Raw genomic sequence first — 24,582 nt, forward strand, 5'->3', positions numbered from 1 at the left:
TCAATTCTATTCATACCAGAAGGCTTTGAGGCTTTTTTTTTTAAATCTCCAGATATTTACTGCTGATTATTAATTGGCATCATCCAGCCCATGCACAATGGTTGACCGAAGTAAAATAAATGTGTGACATGGAGACAATCCTGCAAATTATTTGGTTAGGTTGCATTGTGAACAATTTAAGAAGTGGAAATTTATTGTGCACATAAGGATCTGTAATGTAGTATATTTCTTTTTTTTGAGGGATGCTAGCCCCTCCTATGCCCAGCTTTGTGTAAACGCAAACATTGGCTTGTGATTGGCTGATCACCCCATAGCGATGATTTGATTGGCTCAGCAAAGTACACAAAGGTGAGGGCAGAAAAGTGAAGACGGAAAGGTGAGGACGCAAATTGTGATTGGCCAGAATGAGATGATAAGAGCGAAGTGAGAGGGGCATTCTTATCAATCATATATACAAGATATACGAAATGTAAGATGACTGAATGTATGTGATATATATATATATATATATATATATATATATATATATATGGTGGTGTGGAACGTGTGTGTCAAATTTGAAGTCGGTGAGGCGAACGCTTCTCGAGGTACGTGGATTACAGATGTACAGCATTTATAATAGGACATCTGGTTTCATGTATCCTATCATTACTGCAGCTGTCTCATCAGTGAGACGGTACACTGACTGACTAAAGCTGTAAATTGTGTACTTATGTACGTGTCAGGATTGTCCGAGCTATTGCATGTGGACGAAAATATTATAATAAAAATAATAATCTGAAAAAGGATGAAAAAAAGAAATGCGAGCTGTTCATACTGAGACCTGACATCTGACAGATCTTTTTCCCGTTCCACACAGTGGACACAGTAGTCATCCTTATTATCTTGCCGTTGCTTTAGACTTGCCTGCAACTGTCTGTGTCCAGCTGGGCTGTTGACTTTCGTCGACTCATACCAGTGGAGTCTCGCCATAAGGATCTGGTTCTCAACTAGCAAACTGCCCTTTTCCTCCTGAAGGGCTGCCACCTTCCGCGGCATCTCCTTCAAAGCGGCCAAAGCGTCATTGAACTTTGTCACTGTCTTTTCCAGCTGCCTGTCCAGATCCACATGCAAGTTATTTGCTCCTGAAACTGGAGCTTCCTTGCTCATAAGCTCTTGGATGGCTATCATGGCAACATGTTGCACTGGCTCCTCCATCATCCTTATGGTATGGATGAACTGTTGTTTCTGTTCACAGTTGACAGCACAGTACAGTATGAGCTGTAGCATCCTGCCTACTTCCGCTGCATCCGAATGTTCCCCAATGAGGTTAATATCTGGCAGCGTGTAGTCGATTATCTGCTGGCCTAGGACCTCTTGGTTATAATCTATAATGCCTTTCAGAATTTTCCTCAGATTGCTGACCTTTAACCTACAGTTTTCTCCAACCTTGATCCTGCTAACGTAACTATCGTTGAAATATGTTGCATCTATTTTCTGTAGAGCCTGAGCCATGACGACACCACTGGTAAGATCCTCAACTGTTTTGCAGGGAGCCTCCACTCTAAACGTCTGTATCCATGTCAGGAGGCTCTCACACGTCGTCTCCATTGGATCCAGAGACGCCAAAGTAGCTATTAAAAATGGCTCACACAACCACCCACAGTGTGTCTGCATGCTTGTGTATCTGTGCATCTACAGGACTATATACCGATAAGGTTCTCACATGACACAAACTGTTTCACGGCATGCCTGACAATGCCGATTTACACAGGCGCCCTTACCTTGCAGTTTGTCCTTGTGTTTCTGGAATGTCTCTCTCTCGCCCTGGTCTGACTTCACACAACACAGCAGATCTGTCTTTCCTTTTTTTTTTTTTTTTTTTTATGGTTGATGGGCATTTATTTCAACAATTTAAATTTTATCCAAGTTTGGTGGCCAGTTCCTTGGCTTTGGCCTTTTCCAGCTTTGTGACACGGGCTGTAGATTTGGGGCCAAGGATATTGCCTCCCCAATGACGACGAATTTCGTCGTATCTGTCGCTGTAATTGGTCTTAATGGCTTCCACAAGTTTAGCAAGGGCGCCCTTGTCCTCAGGGTTAATCTGGGTGAAAGCCACTGAAGTGCAGGTCTTTCTGTGCACGAGCCTTCCCAACCTAGCCTTGCCCTTGATTATGCAGTATGGGACACCCATCTTGCGGCACAGGGCTGGCAGGAAGACAACCAGCTCAATAGGATCCACATCATGAGCAATGATCACCAGCTGGGCCTTCTTGCTCTCCACCAGAGTTGTGACTGAGTTCACACCTGCACGGAGGACAGGAGGCCTCTTGGTTGGCGTGTCTCCCTTTCCTGCTGCCTTCTGCTCAGCACGGGCCAGCAGCCTCTGCCTCTTATCCTGCTTTGTCTCTGGTCTGTACTTGTGGGCCAACTTGAACAACTGTGTTGCTGTCTGGCGGTCCAGAGCTTGGGTGAACTGGTTGATCGCAGGAGGGACCTTCAGGCGCTTGTACAGGATGGCACGTTGCCTCTGAAGGCGGATGTAGCGAGGCCATTTAACAAAGCGGGTCAAGTCACGCTTTGGTTGAATGTCCTGACCAATGCCAAAGTTCTTTGGTCGCTTCTCAAAGAGGGGGTTGACCACCTTCTTCACCTCATGCTTCTTGGCCACAGAAGGGGCTGGTGCCACCTTCTTCCCCTTCGCCTTCTTTCCCTTCGGCATGATGGTTCAGATAGAAAAGAACGTATACGAGGGAATTTGAGAGTATCACAGAGTGCAGTTCTAGTTGATTTGTCTTTTTTAATAATCAAATACATTGATTTGTTTGATTAACTGTTACAGCCCTACTCCTTTGTCACTGATGACACCAGAGATCTCCATAGATGGGTATTAAAGGGACATGGACTGATGGATATACTGTAGAGACGTTCATATATGGGCATATCAGTCGGATTGGAGGTGCGACGTACGTCACTATGGCCCAAATATGGAGTGTGTTTTCTAACCTCATGTGTCATCATGACATCATCGCTAGACGGCTACATATGGGCACAGAATGTCACTCTGGCCCAAATATGGAGTGTGTTGTCTAACCTTATGTATCATCATGACATCGGGACATCATCACCTACATATATGGACACAAAAGGGGCCATGACGTGTTGCTTTGAACAGGGAAGAAGCTGTAACTTGCACCCGTGTTCAATTATGAAGGCTAGCTACTAAATATAAACTCATTTACTATATAGTTCAGATACAGATCTAGCAGCGCGGTCGAAATGTCTTCGATGGATTTGGAGAAGCTGAAGATGACGTGCGCTGGCAGAGCTATAGTAGTTCTGACCAGTGGAGGAGATGCACAAGGAATGAATGCCGCGGTCAGAGCTGTGACTCGGATGGGTATATATGTCGGGGCCAAGGTCTATCTTATCCATGAGGGGTACCAAGGCCTTGTAGATGGGGGCGACAACATCAAACTTGCGGACTGGCACAGTGTGACCAATATCATTCAGCAGGGTGGCACTGTGATAGGCAGTGCTCGATGTAAGGCCTTCATGACCCATGAGGGTCGTGCCGCTGCAGCATTTAACCTGGTGAGCAGGGGGGTCACCAATCTCTGTGTGTGTGGTGGAGATGGCAGTCTCACCGGGGCCAACATCTTTCGCAGTGAGTGGAACGGGCTGCTGGACGAGCTGGTGCAGCAAGGAAGGATCACAGACACCCTAGCCAAGCAGCATAGCCACCTGAACATTGTGGGCCTTGTGGGCTCCATTGATAATGACTTCTGTGGCACTGACATGACTATCGGCGCAGACTCTGCCCTGCATCGCATCATGGAGACCGTTGATGCCATCACCACCACCGCTCAAAGCCACCAGCGTACGTTTGTTCTGGAAGTCATGGGACGCCACTGTGGGTACCTGGCGTTGGTGTCTGCTCTGGCCTCTGGGGCAGACTGGCTTCTCATTCCAGAGGATCCTCCTGAGGAGGGCTGGGAGGACCGTATGTGTGCCTGTCTGGAAGGGAGTCGCAGTAAAGGTCGCCGACTTAACGTCATCATCCTTGCAGAAGGGGCAATCAACCGAAACGGCGAACCAATCTCTGCAGATTATGTGAAGGATCTGGTGGTAGAGAGGCTGGGTTATGACACCAGGAAGACTGTACTGGGACACGTGCAGCGAGGAGGAACTCCCTCTGCCTTTGACAGAATACTGGGCAGTAAGCAGGGTCTGGAGGCAGTGTTGGCTCTGATGGATGCCACTCCTGACACTCCAGCCTGCGTCATTGGCCTGTCCGGCAACCAAGCTGTGCGCCTGCCTCTGATGGAGTGTGTAGAGATGACTAAACTGGTGCAGACCGCCATGCATGAGAAGAGATTTGACGAGGCTATCAAACTACGTGGTGGGAGCTTTGAGAACAACTTGAACATCTACAAGATGCTTGCATTCCAGAAGCCATCTTCTGCGACCAACCACTCCTTAGCCATTCTGAATGTGGGGGCCCCTGCACCAGGGATGAATGCAGCAGTGAGGTCTGCTGTGAGAGTGGCGCTGGCTTATGGACACAAGGTCTACGGTGTCAACGATGGCTTTCAAGGACTGGCCAATGGCGCAGTGAGTGAAATGCTATGGCACACTGTGGCTGGATGGACTGGACAAGGAGGCTCCATGCTAGGCACGAAACGAACCCTTCCAAGTAAATTAATTGAAAAGATTGTGGAGACAATCAACAAGTACAGCATCTCAGCTCTGCTTGTAATTGGAGGGTTTGGGGCCTACGAGGGTGTGCTACAGTTGTCTGAAGCCCGGGGTCGTTTTGATGAGCTCTGCATCCCCATGTGTGTCATTCCTGCCACCATCAGCAACAACGTGCCTGGGACTTACTTCTGTCTTGGAGCGGACACTGCCGTCAACTCTGCCATGGAGGGATGTGACAAGATCAAGCAGTCTGCCAGTGGGACTAAGAGGCGTGTGTTTGTAGTGGAGACCATGGGAGGATACTGTGGCTACCTGGCTACTAGCACTGGCATAGCAGCAGGCGCCGATGCAGCCTATATCTACGAAGAGCCTTTCAACATCCACGACCTTAAGACCAACGTGGAGCATTTAACAGAGAAGATGAAGAAAGATATCCAGCGAGGTCTGGTACTAAGGAATGAAAAATGCCATGAGCTCTACACTACTGAGTTCATCCACGAGCTGTATTCAGCAGATGGCAAAGGCGTCTTTGACTGCAGAGCCAATGTGCTGGGACACCTTCAGCAGGGAGGAGCGCCTTCACCCTTTGATCGAAATTTGGGCACTAAGATGGGAGTGAAGGCTGTGCGGTGGCTTTCCGAGTGTTTGACTGAAAACTTCCGGCAAGGGCGCGTGTTTGCCAACTCACCAGCGACGGCATGTGTGCTTGGTCTCCAAAAGAAGGTTGTCTCGTTCATCCCTGTCACTGAACTGAAGGCTGAGACAGATTTTGAGCATCGGATGCCCAAAGTCCAGTGGTGGATTAGCATGCGGCCAATGCTTAAAATGTTGGCTAAGTACCAAACCAGCTTCACTGAATACATCCCGGGAGAGATCAAACATGTGACTCGTCGATCAATCAGCAACCCTGGATTCTAAACATTCAGGAATTATGTTTTCTCCTTAAATATCAATCAGCCCCTTCTGCCTGGTTCTATAAAATTCACACCCATCCTGCTAAGAGGATTGAAATACCCAGAAAGGTACAATGGCTTGTTTAATTCATCGGAACATTTAATGACATAGAAATATACAGTATTTACTATGAAAAAGAAAGAAAAAAAATATCATATAAACGGTTAGTAATTAAAATCACACCTGTGTGAAATGAGGGGCACTCTTGTCATTGTACATCAATTTATTTTATTTATTTTGCGGACATTTGACATTGCTATATAAGGTACATAAGGTGGTCCCTTATTGGCCAAGCACTCCCACCAACATGTAACTGGTCATTTCAATATTTAGCAGAATTCTGACTTCATTGTCAATGGCAAATCTTGAAACGTGTGGGGACATAAGCTGTTTATAGTAGGGGCTAGCGTCCCTTAAAAAAATCACACCCGTGTGAAGTGAGGGGCGCTCTTATCATCTCATTCCGGCCAATTACAATTTGCGTCTTCAATTTTCCACCCTCACTTCCTCAATATGTACTTTTCTCAGCCAATCAAATCATCGCTATGGGGTGATCATCCAGTGAATCGCTAGAATTCACACAAAGCTGGGAGTAGGAGGAACTAGCACAATTATGTACAGTAAGGTTGTAGAGTGTGGACGGCGTTGACGTTTATAGGAAGTATTTTGACAGGTACTGTACATGGGTGTCTTTGTAGACCAGGCCCATTGCAAGTTGCTGTACACTGTACAGATTAAGGCCAAGCAGTATAGCAATAATTTGTTCACCTTCACCAGTATAATGCATATATTTTCAGTGATGATAATAATCACTTAGTTTATCTACTAATCAGAGGTACTACTGTCCAGTAGTAAGTATAGGCTAACTGAATGTTTCACATGAGGCTCAAAGCAATGTAAGCCAAAGAAACCTTCCCAGTAATATACACTTCTATGCATTATAACATTTCTATGCATTATAAATTATATAATGAGTGATTTGCATCTGAAAAGTTAAAATGTGAAAATATAACTATAAATGCAAGTCTCTCTCTCTCTTAATGTGCATGTGTGTGTGTAACGTGTCAACGTGTGTACAGTACGTCTGAAATCCACGTATCACGAGAACCCCAGACGACTTCAAATACAACACACGCGTTCCACACCCCCACAGGGAGTGCAGTGCCCAGTGTCGAGTCGGTTGGACCACGGTTGTCCAGAACCGCCACAAAAGGCCACTGCCCGGGCTCTGGACAAGGCCCCTGCCTAGTGTCCATATATGGAGCTGGCCTGTTCTGACATCATTCTGTCGTCTGCATAGACTCCATATTTGTGCATGCCTGACAAAGAACTCCATATATCGGCATAAAAGGGACACAATTATCAAACTGCATTTCAAACTTGCATCGTTCCAAGTAGGCCAGTGCGCACGGGCACCGCTGCGGCTGTAGAGGCTCCAACGGGCAATCTAGAATTGAAATAGGCCTGCAGTAATTCCATGTAAATTTTTGTGTTTTATTAATCACATACCTTTGAGTAGGACTGTGCATGTTGTTTAAAGGTAATGTCTCAATGGCAAAACATTGGAGCTGTCGGTGATCGATTAATGAACATCATTATTCTGTTATTCTCTGAAATGTACATTTCAAATTACCTTATTATATTGCTTGTGATTGAAGCACCACATGTGGCATCATTTTTCTAATTAATACAAACTGAACAGTACAGTTCCCTATTATGCCGTTTATAACATTCTTTGTGCAATCACCTCTAAAGTCTAACATTTTGACACCGTCCCTATAAAAGGGACAAGGACTGACAGATATTAGACCAGTAATAATGTAATTTAATCTCAAACTAATTGCAAAATAAACAAACTCAGCTTATTTTGTATCTTCAATATATCCTGAATAAGTTGCGTGGAATTGTTTGAGGGGAAAGTGTTGAAAATGGCCTGTACAGTATGGCCACAATATAATATAAGGCAAATATTTTCTAGATTTCCTTTTGCTTTAAGTAGCATGTGGCATGTCAAATTAGGGGTTTTTCATGATGCTGAATCCATTCCAAGCATTAGTTTAGCATAAAAACATTCATTGGGCTAAATTTGGCCAACACCTTGAAGACTATGCATGCACCTCTTGATACCACAGCACCTCAAAGGCCCTTAAGACAACGCTCCAGACTTCCCAAAACAAACTGGTCAGGTTACTACTTGCCTGGCCTCATTCCTCGAACCCACCTCATGCACCCCTGCCCATTTTGACAGACTGGAATGGCTTAGGGTTGACGACAGAGAGTACAGCATCTTGCAATGGGTCTGGTCCACAAGATTCGATACAGCACCAAGATACCCATGTACCTGTCTAAATACTTCCTTAATGTAAATGAAGTCCACACCCATAACGCCATGAGAGAGCTCGACAAACCATGTGCAACCCAGATTCAGCACAAACAAGGGACTGAATTATTTTTATTATTATTATTATATTATTACCAAAATGTGGTACGCCCTACCAACAGTCATTAAGACATGCAAATGCCTTGACTCCTTCAAAACTGCTCTCAAAGGGCACCTACGGACGGCTGGGCTGTAATTCGAAGCTGGCCCCCGTAAAATCTGAATCCCCCTTTTCCCCTTACTGTTTGTTTCTTTTCCTTTTTTACCTGCTTACATGATTTCCTGTTTTGGGCTATATACAGTATTTGTACGTCTCTAATTGTTATGATGAATTGAACATGGTGGGCCCTATTGTAAACAAGTGTAATACTTTATGGTTTCGGCCACAGTTAACAGTTTTGTATTGAGTTGCGTTTGAAATGTACTGTAATTCTCCAATCTGTTAATACATTCATCAATCAATCAATCAATCAATGCATGTATTGGCTTGAGGTTTAACTTTGAGAATTACAACCAACTACTGTGTGTGCTTACACCCTATGCGCACTTACATCAGTGGTTCTCAAAGTGAGAACCACTGATGGGGGGTCATCAAGGGGTCCTTGAGGGAGTTCCAGGGGGTCCGCAGCTAAATTACTGCAGTTAGGAACCGCAGATGGACCCTTATGGATCTGTAACTCAGATAATGTACAGATGGAACAAAATGGACCCTAACGGGGCCATTTGGTTCCATATAGTACACTCTTTGAGTTTAATTAACATAGATTACAATATAAATTTGGGGTCCCAGAGATAGAAATGCCATTACATTGAGGATGTCAAATCTGGGTGTCATTGAAATTAAAATGGTTGAGAATCATTGCTAGAGTTGTAAACATATTATCTTATGGGGGTCCCCATCATCCCATGGCATATCTTTAAAAATGGGGGTCCGCGGGCTAACACGTGTCAATTTGGGGGTCCTTGGAATGAAAACGTTTGAGAACCACTGCCTTACATCACTCTACTCTCGGCTCCGCCCACTAACATCACGTGTATACGCTGAGCAGGAAGCCCTGCCTGAGCTGAGTTTATTGATTCTACCAACATCCTTCTGTGTGATCCATGTTCGCCTCGCCTCATCATCATTTCTAACGAACACGAACTATACAACCAGCTCAGCTCGTCTTTGGAATTGGAACCCAGAATGGAAAGAGAAAAGACGGAGACGGAGACCGGTGACAGCGCCCTCGACCAAGCCATCAAACAGTGGTTGGAATATGACCAAGTAAGTTGAGTTGACAGTGACAGCTAGCTATAATAAGAATGTCATGTGTTTAACTATGCAAACACAGTCAGAATGTCTTCATCAGAATGATGCTCCATGACATTATTGAAGTTAAAAGTGTTATACAGTTAGAAACACAGTGACAGAGTAATGTATGGCTGAGCTGTGCTGCTTCCTGAGAGGAAGGTGAGATCATGTTTCTTTCCGTTAATGACAATACAGTGGTTAATTTGTTACATCACGTTTGACATGTTACTGCTGAAGTCAATACCATTACAACACACTGGCAGTGATTTAAACTAGTGCACTGCTCCGACTCCGAGTGATAAATAAGTGTATCTTCTAAACACACTTTTCTCAATGGAGTAATGCCGTTATTATTCCGTTATACTACTTGTTTCTTCTTGTGGTTTATTGTAAAGATTAAAACAAATAAGAAAATAAAGACATAGATCCTTTCCAAAACATTGGTCCACTCCAGAGCTTTCAGTTTTCAGATACTCTAGATCAGGCTATATTGGCAGTCAGGAAGCATCAGTATACAGCTATAGCTTTCTAATCAAAGTAACGTGCAGACAGACATCTGACCAACGCGTGCAGACATTCATGGACTTAATGCAATATGAGTTGTCACCAATCAGGTGGAAGGTGGAAAAGTGCATCTGATGAAAGGCCTTTTCAGAATAACCATTTTAGCATATTAGCTAAGACTGCCTGACAGTCAGTCAGCTGCGTGGATGGGAAGTTGGGAACTGAATGAATCAAGGGTTAGCAGCCTCATGATGTAACAATAATAATGTGAGCAGGTTCAAATCCTAGAGCAAAGAGGCCATTCAGCCCAGTGCCCAAACTGGGCTGAATGAAAAGAAACTGCAGTGATGATTAGATTAGATGATTATTTCACAGACCATTACAATCCTCAGTTTTGTTCATTTAACTTTGATGGTGTAAAAATAAATGAAACCAAATATTTAATAGGGGTCCCGCCTCCCCGGACCCCACATTGAGGAAGTTATAAACAATGCCTCTGAAAACAAGATACATAGCCTATTAGACAGTAGACTGCTAATGAGACTTTTGTTTGAGAAACATGTACAGTATTAGAGTTTTTTTTTTTTTAAGATAAATGCATCATTTGCCATTTATTTAAAACATCAAAAATATATTAAGGTAATTTAGAATACCCTATAATACTGTAATAGCATGGTATTTACAGTACATAGGGCCTAAGTCGGTGTGTCCTGGTTACACACCCACCAAATGGTAAACCTTCTTATTGCAAAGTGTGTTGTCAAAGTGTGTGTGTGTGTGTGTGTGTGTGTGTGTGTGTGTGTGTGTGTGTGTGTGTGTGTGTGTGTGTGTGTGTGTGTGTGTGTGTGTGTGTGTGTGTGTGTGTGTGTGTGTGTGTGTGTGTGTGCGTGCGTGCGTGCGTGCGTGCGTGTGTGCGCGCGTGTGTGTGCGGTTTTTGTGTCCCTCTTTTACCCCACTAGAATCCCAAAACGGTGTCTCTGGTAGAAGACCTGGTAAAGAAAGGGGCCGTGGACGAGCTGCAGAAATGTTTCTCTTCCAGAATGGAATTTGGCACGGCAGGTCTGAGGGCAGCCATGGGCCCTGGCATCTCCTGCATGAATGACCTCACTATCATCCAGACTACACAGGTTGGACAGCTGTGGCACACACACACACACACACACGCACACACTCTCTCTCAAACCACTTTAATCCGGTGTCTCTATTTTGCGGTATGTCATTATAGGCACAAATAATAAAAATAAAATAAATAGCCGATTTATAAGCTTGACACATTGCAAGCTAATAGATCGGCTATTTTACTAAATCTTAAAAAAAAAAGAAGATCAAATATCTTTGAAAACGGGGTTTAAGTGGCTAAACGTCACGCATTCAGGTTGTGTACCCAAAAACATAGAAACAAAGCCTTGTTAGTGAGTGATCTTTGTCCCATGACGGCGTTGATAGAGACATTCCATCCTTACTTGGTACAGAACATTATACTGTCGACTATATGACACGGTTTAAACATGCACATGTTATACGGTATGCGACCTCAACCCCGCTGCGTCTCTCTTCACCCTCTTGTCTCTGCAGTCGGTTCCTCCCTCGTTCATTTAGATCTCACGTACTTCACTTTTTTCTTAATGCACTATTGACTTGCTTCATCCTTCCCCCTTTTGTCTCCTCCCTCCCTAAATCACACTCTCCCAGGGCTTTTGTCGTTATTTGGAGCAGTGCTTCGAGAACCTGAAGGACCGAGGGGTGGTGATCGGCTACGATGCCCGGGCCCACCCTGCCAGCGGGGGCAACAGCAAACGCTTTGCTAGCCTGGCAGCAGCTGTGTTCGTCAGCCAAGGGGTGCCTGTCCACGTCTTCTCTGACATTGTACCTACACCCTTTGTGGTAGGTCGAAAGATTTTGTAATAATTTGGCTAGGAACACCCCTAGACAGATCTGACAGTTTGTGCTTTGTATCTGTATGACTACTAGGGTAGGAACATTAATCCATTGTAATGTTTATTTTGTAGAGAGATAGATAAAATGTGGGCTGACAGGAAATGGGTAGAGAGATGGGGGGGTGGGGGGGTGACATGCAGTCACCGGGAGTTCGGGAGTCGAACCCGCGGCACAATGCCAGACTGGATTACCAGCCACGGTGCCTGGACCGCTGAGCCACGGCCCAGGCCTCTTTTAAAAAAATAAAATAATGGATTTCCAACATTTGTGAAAATAGAAGGTGTACAAGTTCATGTTGCATTGCGACATGTTGCGAGCCTGTAGATAGGCAATTTGTTCAGTATAAAATATGACGAGGGTTTACAAAAACCTGAAGAATTATAGAACAACCGCTAAGAAGATAATCATACTTTGCAGCCCCAATTATATCATCTCTTATGCTACACGTTACATAAATATGGTCACGTCAGTTTGTATGAGTTTAGGTTTCCAGATTGAATGACACATCGAGAGTGGGACAGAAGCATAGTGGCTACAGGGCAAATTCCACTCAGAAAACACTCAAACAAAAGTATATGTTGCATAATCACACTTGCTGTCATGCCCAGTTTAAGTGTTTTCTGCAGTGACTTGAATCCCACTGTCATGAAGAAATTTGAGATTATTGTGCTTTGTCCAATCTAGGCTTTCCAGCTAGGTTCTCAGTTGATCTGATCTATTGTAGGCTTTATTGGGTCATGCACAATTACATAAAATTACTCTTGTCTGGTTTATAGACTGAAACTCTACCAATATCACACTTACACATACATATACTAGAGGTGCTGCTTGACTTGAGTAGTAGTAGTACTACTCAAGTAGACTTGAGTAGTAGTAGTAGGTAGTAGTTTCAGTAATTATAATTTGTTAATTGATAAATAATATACTATAGATCACGGGTCGGCAACCTTTTTGAGTGCCATCTTTTCATTTTCTCGATAGACACTGTGTGCCATATCAACAAACATTGAGTTTAATTATGATACCACACCACATAAAAATGTAATATTCCAGTTGATTTTGATTGTCCATAGGCCATACATAACCTTTAGAAATATTTTCTTTTCAACAAAGTGGGTTTGTTATCTTCTCTTTCTCCAGCCTTTCACCGTGTCCCGCCTGGGTCTCTGTGCTGGAATCATGGTTACTGCTTCTCACAACCCCAAACAGGACAATGGATATAAGGTAATACTCTTTCAGAGATCATCAGAAATGGTAAAATTGCCAAACTTTAAGCTGTACCAGACCAGCTGTCCCGCTATGAAGCTGAAAGCCCTTAATACCAATTTATGTTGTAGTACATTTGAAATAAAGAAAAACACAAAATAGCACAGCGGCAGAAAGAACTCAACGTCTCCTTGAATACTTGTTTTGAAGGTGTTTTTTTAAGCAGCTGCCCCTGTAGAGATGTGTTCCGGTGGGTGCACCCCCTAAACCTGTATCATGCTTCACTCTACTGTTGAGTGAAGCGAAGCGAGAGTCAAACAAGAGACTGGCTAGCGTGACTATACTCATTCTAAAAAGAGAATGCTATAAAACACCACGTGATTTGTATAATGTCTTGAGACACTGGTGATGCTCTGATGTGAAATATATCAGTTTCTGATGCTTGCAAACATCTATGAATCTATTCAATACTTTTATTGATTTGTCTCGCTTGGGTACAAGTACAAATTTAGTGTGCAAGTGGTACATTTCCACAACAATTGCAATATATATCTTTCCAGAGCAGTGTATTTTTAGTTCTACTAAGGTTTAGAGCAATCCATTAAAAAAATAAATCCCTGTCCAGGTGTACTGGGCGAACGGTGCCCAGATTATCCCCCCACACGACAAAGGCATTTCCAAGGCCATAGAGGAGAACCTGGAGCCGTGGCCCGAGTCCTGGAACACTGAAAAGGCACTGAAGAGCCCCCTGCTCCATGACCCCTACCGGGACATCCACACACAGTACTTCACAGCCATCCAGAAACACTGTCACCACAGGTCAGCACACGTTTCAAAATAGGTCTTTTTAAGATTTCACACACAATACATTTATCAAAAGTCAAGCTTTTTTATATGACCTGACCTCAGCTATGATGTACAGTCAACGGTGTAGAGCAGTGGTTCCCGTGGCCGTGACCCGAAAAATATATTAGACGTTTGCCCATGTTACAGGCCTCACGATTGAGTTGCCTGATGGCAGAAGATAATAATAATAATAATAATAATAATACATTTTATTTATAAGGCGCCTTTCAGGGCACTCAAGGTCGCCGTACAGGTTTAAAACAGTACAAAAACACAGTTAAAAGCAGAACAAAACACAGCTTGCAGCAGAAGACACTAGAGGTCACGCAGAGTCATAGGCCTGCCTAAACAGGTGGGTTTTGAGGTGAGTTTGGAAAATGGTGATAGAGTCCATGTTTCTGATGTCAGGGGGAGGGAGTTCCAGAGGTGAGGGGCAGAGCGGCTGAAGGCTCTTGACCTAATGGTGGACAGACGGGCTGGGAGGACTTTCAGGGTGAGGGAGGAGGCAGACCTGAGAGACCGGGTGGGGACGTTGACGTGGACAAGGTCAGACAGGTATGGGGGGGCGAGGTTATGGATGGCCTTGAAAGTATGGAGAAGGATCTTATAGTCAATGCGGGATTTTATGGGAAGCCAGTGGAGTTGGTGTAAAACAGGGGTGATGTGACTGATGACAGGGGTTCTGGTGATGATACGTGCTGCAGTGTTCTGGACCAGTTGGAGTTTATGGAGAAGTTTGTGGGGGAGACCAAAAAGAAGGGAATTACAGTAATCCAGGCGGGAGGTGACGAGAGTCCTGTTGTCCTGTTGTACAGGGAAAATATAGACAGGAGATTTATGTTGCGTTCATCAAAGCAGGATGCAAATCTGTCTTTATTCACAGAATCTTATTTTCATATTCTTTCTATTTTTCTCTCTTTAAATTCAATCATCATCTTCATATCAAATTCAATAATCACATATTCACATTCATATTTCACAATTCACAATAAACTGTTACTGTAGAATAATACTTTACACATTTGGTCTTTTCTGTTGTCACAGTTCACCAAAAATACTGTATAGAAAATACATTTGTACTGTATGTGCTCCAAAACTCACATTTATAATACTGTTACTTTTATCAGTCTCTGTTCTTTACTTTTCCAGTTAATACTGTAATACTGTTTAAACCTTGTATTGTTTACTTTTTTTAGTCAGTCTTACTGCATACAGAACGTTTTTTGAGTGGTGCAACCACTCCTACATCCAGGAATGTCCGTATGTATCATGTATCATGTATCCGTCTTGAGCACGAGTGGTGTGCGCATGCGTGAAACCAGCAATGGCCAGCAATATCCGCACGTGTGTGTACAATGCGCGTGCGTGCCTCACATCTTGTGGTAAATAAATAGCGTCAATGCTAGCGAGCTAAAATATAGCCATCCTTGCTCTAGAAAGCACCAATGTTTCCATCTAGACCACCGGATAATCAGCAAAGACCTCCGAACATCGCGCTAATTGACCAAACCATGGAGAGCTCCGTAGATTAGGAGTTATTGAAGCTTTTAGTCTGCCTGTATAATGGGAGGTGGACGGCAGCTCGCATGCGCGATCCGGTCTAGGTACGCTAAAGAAGGAAAGGCCGACCCCCGTGGACGGCAGCTCGCATGCGCGATCTGGTCTAGGAGGTATGCTAAAGAAGGAAAGGCCGACCCAAAATAATAATGAAAAAATTGTTCTCAGCGACGCGGATTGATATCCATAATAGAGAGAGAGAGAGAGAGGAGGGGGGGACAGAGGGGAGTTGCACCACTCGGTTCACACAGGTGTGATTTTATAAAACACACAATGCACTGAATTAATCAAAACACTTGTTCTCAAACTATCACAAAACATTTGTACATCACACCCAACCCTATGCTAAACTGTGGTGTTGAGATACATTATGTCAGTGAGCTCAGTTTTTTTACATAAAATAAACAACACCTCCATTTTAGAATCAGTCACTCATTCACTTGTACATTTCCCAAGTCTCAAACTAAACCAAAACATAACATTTCTGTATCAGTCTTAGACCAAACAAAAGAAGAAAGGCTTATGAGTCCTTTGATATAAGTTATGATGCTTTTGCACACTTTACTAACCTGTTGTACAGGGAAAATATAGACAGGAGTTTTATGTTGCGTTCATCAAAGCAGGATGCAAATCTGTCTGAAGAACGGAAGCCTCTGCGGTCCATATACCACACAAATAGCAGATCTACAAGCTAAAACGCATCGCTTTGCACCGCCTTGTGAGAGCTTGTAGATCGGGCTATTTTCACTACTCCTTAATAATTATTATTTTAGGGTTAGGGTTAGGTGTTAGATGTGTTTGTTTGCTTTAAAAATTATAAAATAATTAAACAATGTTTTTGGGGGAGGGGAAAATCTTTTGAAATACGTATTTGTTTTTTTTGTAGGAAAAGAAAAAGGGATTTTTACTCGAGTCGTGACCCATAGAAATGTGTTCGTGACCCACATATGGGTCCCGACCCAGTATTTGGGAGCATTGTTTCCCAAAGTCGCAGCCTTTTAGCCCGTGGTGGTCGTGGGAGTTTTCAATTAAATTGGGTGTAGTGGTCAGTCCAGGCCTGTTCCCTGATAAGTAGTATACGTGAGAATTAGGATTTTCTGTCCTTATGCAAGTAAAGACAATATTGGGAATTGGGTCGCCTGGTTTTGAAACTTAAAACAATGTTTGGGAACCACTGCTGTAGAGGCCTCCCAAACATTTGCATTGCATGTATTCACCACACACACGCGCGCGCACACGCGCGCGCACACGCACGCACGCACGCACGCATGCACGCACGCACACGCACACGCACACGCACACGCACACGTACACACACACACACACACACACACACACGTGTACACACAAAATCAGGACTTGGTTTTGATGGAGGTTCAATACGTTGCAATAGGGAGATCAACAAGGGCTCAGGGGTGAAGATCGTGCACACGTCTGTGCACGGCGTGGGCCATACATTTGTCCAGTCGGCATTCAAGGCCTTCGATCTGCATCCTCCGTATGCTGTGGCGGAGCAGAAGGACCCCGACCCCGAGTTCCCAACGGTCAAATATCCCAACCCTGAGGAAGGAGAGGGCGTTTTGGTACACACACACACACACACACACTGCCGTCACATTAAAACAAATCAAATCAAATCAAATGCCACCAATGTAATGTGTGGCACATGATGGTGGTTAAAGCTGTGTGTTTGCCCTGCAGACTCTGTCATTTGCCCTGGCTGAGCGGGAAGGGGCCACTGTGGTGCTTGCCAACGACCCAGACGCTGATCGGCTAGCCGCTGCGGAGAAGCAGAAGAGGTGTGTGAGGGGACGGCGTGGGTGCATTCTTTCATTCCTCCATGCAGTTTGTGTTCCGGTATTTGTGTGTGCCTGCATGTCTACTGTACACATATTTTGTGCTTGTTGCATGTAGGCCTGTCACAATTATTACATAATCAATCGCCTGATCGCAATTATTTGAGATAATCGCAATCATTCTTTGCATAATCGTCAATGGTTTCCAATGTCCATACGTTTGGCATAGGCTCAAAAAAACAAAAACAACAAAAAGAGCAGAACTATTCTATAAGCTTATAACACGTCACATCGTCACGTGTTGACGTGATCAGCTATTTCTGCTATTTTGTAAATGTTTTAGAAAGAAAAAAATATTAAATGTGTCAGTGATTTCTTTGTTGTCATTTGTCATATCTGCCCTGTGCAATTTGATTACGAAGCCTAAAAGGCAAACAAATTGTAATGTGCCAATGTTCAATGCACGTGTACTGTACATGTATTATATTATGTGCTTGCATGTCACTATGGGTGGGTTTGACATGTCCTCTCTCCGTGGTGGTCAGTGGACAGTGGCGTGTGTTCAGTGGTAATGAGCTGGGAGCGTTGCTGGGCTGGTGGGTGTTCCGCTGTTGGAAACAACAAAACTCCGACCCTGCGGCTGTGAAAGATGTCTACATGCTGGCTAGCACCGTCTCGTCCAAGATCCTGCGAGCCATCGCTCTGAAGGAGGGCTTCCACTTTGAGGTATGAGGCATGCGCATGGTGCTTGTTTTTTCATTCTTCTTTTTTTAATGAGTTGTGTGATGAGTAAGCTTGATCATGACACAGCTTTGTAAGACGTGTTTCATGTTGACAGGAAACACTGACAGGGTTCAAGTGGATGGGGAACAGAGCGAAAGACCTGCTGGACAAGGGAAAGACTGTGCTGTTTGCCTTCGAGGAAGCCATAGGTACGCACACACGCACGCACTCACGCACGCACTCACAAGCAAATTCATGCACACACACACACACACACACACACACACACACATTACCCATGCCTTACATTATACAGCTTTCATGAATTCAGTCATCTCCACGAGATATACTGCACCAGTCTCACTTCAGTTCTGAGTAAAAGTGAAGTCAGACTATTTAAGCCAGACTTATTTCTATTGGGGCCCTTGATCTAAATTGAACAGTCATGCTTCAACTCTCATACTCACGGAAAGAGGTATTGGTTACGTATCCATACAAGAAAACCCACCGCAGGTTTGATTGAAGGTCACATGCTAGCGTGAATTCCCATGTAACTTGATTAGAGCGGTTAATGGTAGCGTTGTGCCTTTCACGTGCACTGTTATCAGTGGAATACACAAGCTTGTGTATTCAACCTGCATATAGCAGGTTTTACATTGGAGCTACTAGTGCTGTTCCCAGTTATCATAGTAGTATCAGGTCTGCAGCTGGAGCTGTGTGGAACTCTATGGGATGGAGAACCCAGTGGTTACCAAACATTTTAGCTCAAGAGAGACGTTTGCCCGGGACCCAAACTACTGAAAATAGCAGACCTACAGTACAAGCTCACTGAGCTTTTAGATCGTCTATTTTCACTACGTCTTAACCCTAGAACACTAGGCTTCTCTAGAAGCGTTAATATTCCAAACGAGCTGGAACCCTGATATGTGTTTTTAACTGCAGTCAGAAATGACAATAGAAAATCGGTGTTATGATCCATAACCATAGATTTAGAGTTATGAGCAGCTTTTGTCGGCCTGTAAACAAGGAAGTGAACGGCAGTGCGCATGCGCGAAACCGGATCACTGAAGAAGAAAAAAAAGAATACGATTTTTATAATATGGTTTGATATCAATAAAAAGGGCCTAAATACATGTATACACATCCAAGGCACCCTGTGGTTTTGATTCTAAAGATGTGTATACACTATACAGTGCATCATTTGCATAATTAGTGTTAAGTAAAGCGTCGCTGGTCGAGGTTACAAAATGTATGCCTCTGTGAATGAAAAAAAAGATCGCGGAAGGATCCGTTGAACTTCCGGTTCATGACCTGGGGTCAGGACCTGACTGAAAAACCTTGGCAATGGGTTTTTCCATTTTTTTTAGTCTTATTCTTTTCCCGTTTTTCTTTTCTACTTTGTTATATTTATTCCATTGCGTAGCTATGTGTGTCCGTCCCTCCCTATGTACTGTATGCATGTCCCTGTGGTGTCCCTGTGACTGAGCACGGACAGCTGAAACACCTCACCACTGGATGGCACTGTTGCGCAGCCGCAGCATCACACACACAGTTACAGTACAGTACTACAGTACAGCACCACTCACTTCAGACTGGTCTGATAGGTCTGGTCTGAGGATTTTCTGATAAAAAAAACTGAAAGTATGGATCGTGTCTGACATGTTTATTTGTGTATTTGTCACAGGATATATGTGCAGTCCCTCTGTACTGGACAAAGACGGAGTGAGTGCTGCAGCCATAGCAGGAGAGATGACTTCCTATCTGGCTACTAAAAACACAAGCCTCTCCCAGCAACTAACTGCCATCTATGAAGAGTAAGACACACACACACACACACCTTAATGTTAGGCTACAATGAATTAGGAACTTATCTCTCACTTCTTCTTTTTTTAAACATATGTTTATTGATTTTCTTTACAGTACAATAAGTAATTTCAAAACAATTATTGACATATATTTCCCCCCCCACATCCGAATGGCAGCACAAATACAAGCAAAATCTTATCAGGAAATGTTTCGACAACAGTAAATACAGAACAAAAAATAATAATAACAAAAACTTAATTAATTACATACAGTTGAACAAACAAATGCACAATGTCCGTCACAGTTCCCTACCCCCACCCCACAGCTGACTACTCCAATTAACCACTATACATCCAAAGCCTCTTCAATATCACCTCGCTTAATGAAGTCCAAGAACTTCTCCCTTATCTTACCGCAGGTTTCTTCCGAATTACATACGTTAGTTTCTCTCACTTTGATCTGTCCTTATTTTCCCAGGTATGGCTACCACATCACTAAGAACTCCTATTTCATCTGCCATGACCAGGAGGTGATACGCAGTCTGTTTGAGCACCTGCGTAACCACGGAAATGAGAAGGGTTCCTATGCCACTGAGTGTGGACGCTTTGCCATCACTGCTGTACGAGACCTCACCACAGGCTATGACAGCAACCTAGCCAACAAGAAGGCGGTAAGGATATGCACATGGATTCAAGTTCTCAGTCGCCACGATTGATTTCAGTCGTTTGGATCATACTGTATTCAGCATGTCTTCTATGGAAGCGTGTCATGTCATGATGCACTTAAAATAGGCCATCTACAAGCTTACACATCGCACTGCGACGTTGCTTTAATCCATGCAAATATAATGAAACGCTCAATAATGTGAACAGACTACTATCTGTAGCTGATATTGGGTAATCGTGAGTAAACTATCGTAAAGTTGTTGTTTTTTTCCCCCCTCCAAGTCGACATTACAGAAGTTTATTTGATAGCTGTTACTCTTCCAGGAAGATACAATGATCTTTAATGTTGTGTCCGTTCCTCTGTTCGCTACAGGTACTCCCCACCTCCAGTTCCAGTCAGATGATCACCTTTTCCTTCTCCAATGGGGGTGTGGCTACTATGAGAACCAGTGGCACTGAGCCAAAGATAAAATACTACACAGAGCTCTGTGCTGCCCCTGGTAACAGGTAGGTCACCGCCAAGACCCCACCACGGTTCCTCAGTGATGCAGTGGAGTGGACTGCCTATTCACATTTTATGTGCCTCACTGTCACTGTCACCTCACTGCCACTGCCACTGTCACCTCACTGCCACTGTCACCTCACTGCCACTGCCACTGTCACCTCACTGCCACTGTCACCTCACTGCCTATTCACATTTTATGTGCCTCACTGTCACTGTCACCTCACTGCCACTGCCACTGTCACCTCACTGCCACTGTCACCTCACTGCCACTGTCACTGTCACCTCACTGCCACTGTCACCTCACTGCCACTGTCACCTCACTGCCACTGTCACCTCACTGCCACTGCCACTGTCACCTCACTGCCACTGTCACCTCACTGCCACTGTCACCTCACTGCCACTGCCACTGTCACCTCACTGCCACTGTCACCTCACTGCCTATTCACATTTTATGTGCCTCACTGTCACTGTCACCTCACTGCCACTGCCACTGTCACCTCACTGCCACTGCCACTGTCACCTCACTGCCACTGTCACCTCACTGCCACTGCCACTGTCACCTCACTGCCACTGTCACCTCACTGCCTATTCACATTTTATGTGCCTCACATTAATTTTTATGTGCCTCACTGCCTCACTTACAGTTTGTGTTTCTCTTTTGCTTTCTCTCTCTGTCCTGCTCTTAGTGACGTGGCGCAGTTGCAGAAGGAGTTGGATGAGTTGGTGGAAGACATAATTGAAAACTTCTTCCAGCCCAAAAAGAACAAATTGCAACCCAAGCCAGAGTGACCTTAACATAGAGTTCACACACTCGGTGGTGTGTGAACACACACACAACACACACACACACACACACACACACACACACACACACACACACACACACACACACACACACACACACACACACACACCAGTCAATGCCTCTTTCCCTGCATGTCACATAGTAAAAAGTTCAAGACCCTTTTAGACCTGAGGCCGATTCTAAAAACGCTTTCTAATTCCTAACCTAGGTTTTCTGAAAAACGTCACGTTTTTAATTATTCAAACGATCTCCCTACATGCCTGCCAACCGCTCGTTGAACATTAAAATAGGTGCATTGGTTAGTCCACCCTGTCTGAAATACCTTTATGGAATAAGAAGTTTGTTTGATATTGACACATCAGTGATTTTCCATGAACATTGAACATTCCATAGCACATCAAATAGGATGAGAGTAAGCTTTTGAATTCGAGTGGCTGGCTTCCAAACAAGAGCAACTTGTAATCTGGTATATAATGACAACGTACTATAGAATTAATCAGGAATATGTTTATTTAACCAACGAAACGTTGGTTAAATAACGTGTGGCCTCTTTTCTTAAGTCAAAGTTTTGTCTGCTGCGGTAAGCACCTCCACACTACTGGTGTGCTTGCTCCTACCTTTTTGTTTGTAAACAATAATAAGAAAATAATTTTGTAACCCGTTTTGTATAATTTAGGTTTCTTTACTCAAGCATAATAGACAGACATTCATTAATGGTCTGAAATAACAGGGAATTTCATACTAATTGTTTTTACTGTTGCACATAGTCGGGACTCGGTCCATCCATGCATTGTGTTTCACCTGCAAAGGCCCATTCTTCTGAGAGAGAGCCTTGTTTATTTTGTTGATTTTTAGCCTACTTGTACGTCATGATGTGACAAAAAACCTAAATGTGTAGGGGTTGTTATTAACCCTCTCAAATGACCACTTGTGGTTCCTGCGGACTCACTACACTAAAAATCTAAGAACATCACTGACTGCACTCACATTCTCACACTCACACGCACGCACAACAACAACAACAACCACACACACACACACACACACACACACACACAGCCAGGTAATACCAGGATGGATATATTTTAACAAATTTCTTAACTACTGTAGATTTATCTCTAGATTTAACAAGCAGTTTGAAGTTATACTTATTTGTCTTAATGTCTTTTTTACAATGTTTCAATGTGCCAGTTTCAGTGAGGAAACATGATGCTCTTTACAGTACTTAAGGTCCTTGCAGACTGGATGTGTTTTTCGAAAAACCAACGGAAACACGCAAAAACTCCGAAAGACGCAGCAGTGTGCAGGGACCTTTAGTAAGTTTAGTCTGTCTTCATAATGATAATCCTTAAATTATTTGTAATTGATTGCACACCTTATTAGAAGGTTTGTTAACAGTAAAAGGATAACACAAAAAGCCGCAGGAGGCTTGTATCCATTGTGGTCCATAATGATGAATGATATTTTTACAGTAGCTACTGTACTTTTTTTTTAAATTACCACTATCATTTGTTAAATGTCACTCACATTTCTACTACAGTCACTGTTCTTTGTTGGGTACAATATATTTTATGTCACCATACATTCTGCTCTGTCTGTCTCGTCACCTGCAGGTTTGAGGTGACTAGATAGCAAACATTGTCAATTATAACTGAAAACGTTAAAAACTGAATGATTTGGGGGAAAAACGTTTTACCATAAATGTATGAAGATACATTTATTAGGTTCGGCCTTAGGAATTTGGAGGCCCGTTTCAAGACCAAATATGAGGGCCCCATATACCTATGACATAATTATTTTGTTGATACAGCCGTATATTGATACGAATAGTTTGACTGTTCAATATCACACACAGCCATTACTCTCGACAATTAGCAACAACACCTCTCCTCATCCTGTCGTCCCTTCACAATTAAAGTGTCTGCACATTTTACCAGGTTATTTACATAAAATAGGTGTAACTTAACATTAACATTGTGGGAGAGAGCAAGGCAGTGAGTGAGCGAGAGACAGAGAGGGCCAAGAGTGGCGGGGTTGACTGAGGGGACTTCAGTGCACTGTACTTACATATGTTGTGACCTTCGGTCGCAACATATGTTGTGACCTTCGGTCGCAACATATGTTCCCTCTAATGTGCGCCCGTGCACGTGCGCACATGGCCAAATGCTCCCGCGCACATCTGAAATATGTTGCGCACAGAAACGTTTGTGTGTAAAAAAGAAACGTTTTTCTTTCAAATAAAAAAATAAATAAAAGTTGTCGCCTCCACGTCTTCACGTTTTAGTCTACAGTAATACCTAGCCCGACATTTGTCCACAAACTTTAGTTAGATTACACAGGCGACGGTGAGTCAGTTAGGCGACAGACAGGTCACACACAGACAGGTCCAAGGTCCCTCCTGTGTGTGACTGTGTGCATGCGTACGTGCGTCTCGTTTGTCACGTGACCTTTGTTACTACCCAGGGGGAAAACCACCCTTTTTTTAACAAGGATAGATTTGGTTTTTCTGTAGGCCGATATCATTTATTTTTTATTTTTCGCGAAAACTGTCTGCACGGTTCAGCCAAAACTGAAATTTTTTGGCATTAGGAGAAGGGAAAAAAACTAACAATAACAATAAAGGACCAAGTCCTTTCAGGACTGCTTGTCAGTGTCATGGTCAGTGTCATGGTCAGTATAATGTCAGTATCATGGTCAGTGTCATGGTCAGTATAATGTCAGTATCATGGTCAGTGTCATGGTCAGTATAATGTCAGTGTCATGGTCAGTATCATATCAGTATCATGTCAGTATCATGACAGTGTCATGGACAGTATAATGTCAGTGTCATGGTCAGTGTCATGGTCAGTATAATGTCAGTGTCATGGTCAGTATCATGTCAGTGTCATGGTCAGTATCATATCAGTATCATGGTCAGTATCATGTC

At 43.6% G+C, this 24,582-nt stretch overlaps 3 protein-coding genes across 3 annotated transcripts; 2 read left to right on the top strand and 1 right to left on the bottom strand.

Moving 5' to 3' along the window:
• Nucleotides 1-1,862: 1,862 nt before the first annotated feature.
• LOC310859049 (large ribosomal subunit protein eL8-like) lies at nt 1,863-2,716 on the bottom strand. Its single transcript, XM_083765406.1, has one exon. It carries the CDS (start codon nt 2,699-2,701, stop codon nt 1,901-1,903), a length of 801 nt encoding a protein of 266 aa, XP_083621532.1. The 5' UTR covers nt 2,702-2,716; the 3' UTR covers nt 1,863-1,900.
• A 542-nt stretch (nt 2,717-3,258) lies between these two features.
• On the top strand, nt 3,259-5,595 carry LOC310859047 (ATP-dependent 6-phosphofructokinase, liver type-like; the record flags this gene model as incomplete). The annotated part of the gene is made up of 1 exon (XM_083765402.1): nt 3,259-5,595. One exon carries the CDS (start codon nt 3,259-3,261, stop codon nt 5,593-5,595), a length of 2,337 nt encoding a protein of 778 aa, XP_083621528.1.
• Nucleotides 5,596-9,086: 3,491 nt separating this feature from the next.
• Nucleotides 9,087-21,681, top strand: pgm2 (phosphoglucomutase 2). Its single transcript, XM_083764697.1, has 13 exons — nt 9,087-9,278; nt 10,769-10,936; nt 11,502-11,693; nt 12,888-12,971; nt 13,579-13,772; nt 16,750-16,939; nt 17,058-17,155; nt 17,698-17,878; nt 17,991-18,084; nt 19,560-19,689; nt 20,159-20,351; nt 20,720-20,853; nt 21,538-21,681. The coding sequence occupies exons 1-13, from the start codon at nt 9,198-9,200 to the stop codon at nt 21,638-21,640; spliced, it is 1,842 nt and encodes a 613-aa protein (XP_083620823.1). The 5' UTR covers nt 9,087-9,197; the 3' UTR covers nt 21,641-21,681.
• The last annotated feature ends 2,901 nt before the right edge of the window (nt 21,682-24,582 follow it).

Source organism: Protomyctophum parallelum (assembly GCF_964188405.1).
Source record: "Protomyctophum parallelum genome assembly, chromosome: 5".
Taxonomy (NCBI): domain Eukaryota; kingdom Metazoa; phylum Chordata; class Actinopteri; order Myctophiformes; family Myctophidae; genus Protomyctophum; species Protomyctophum parallelum.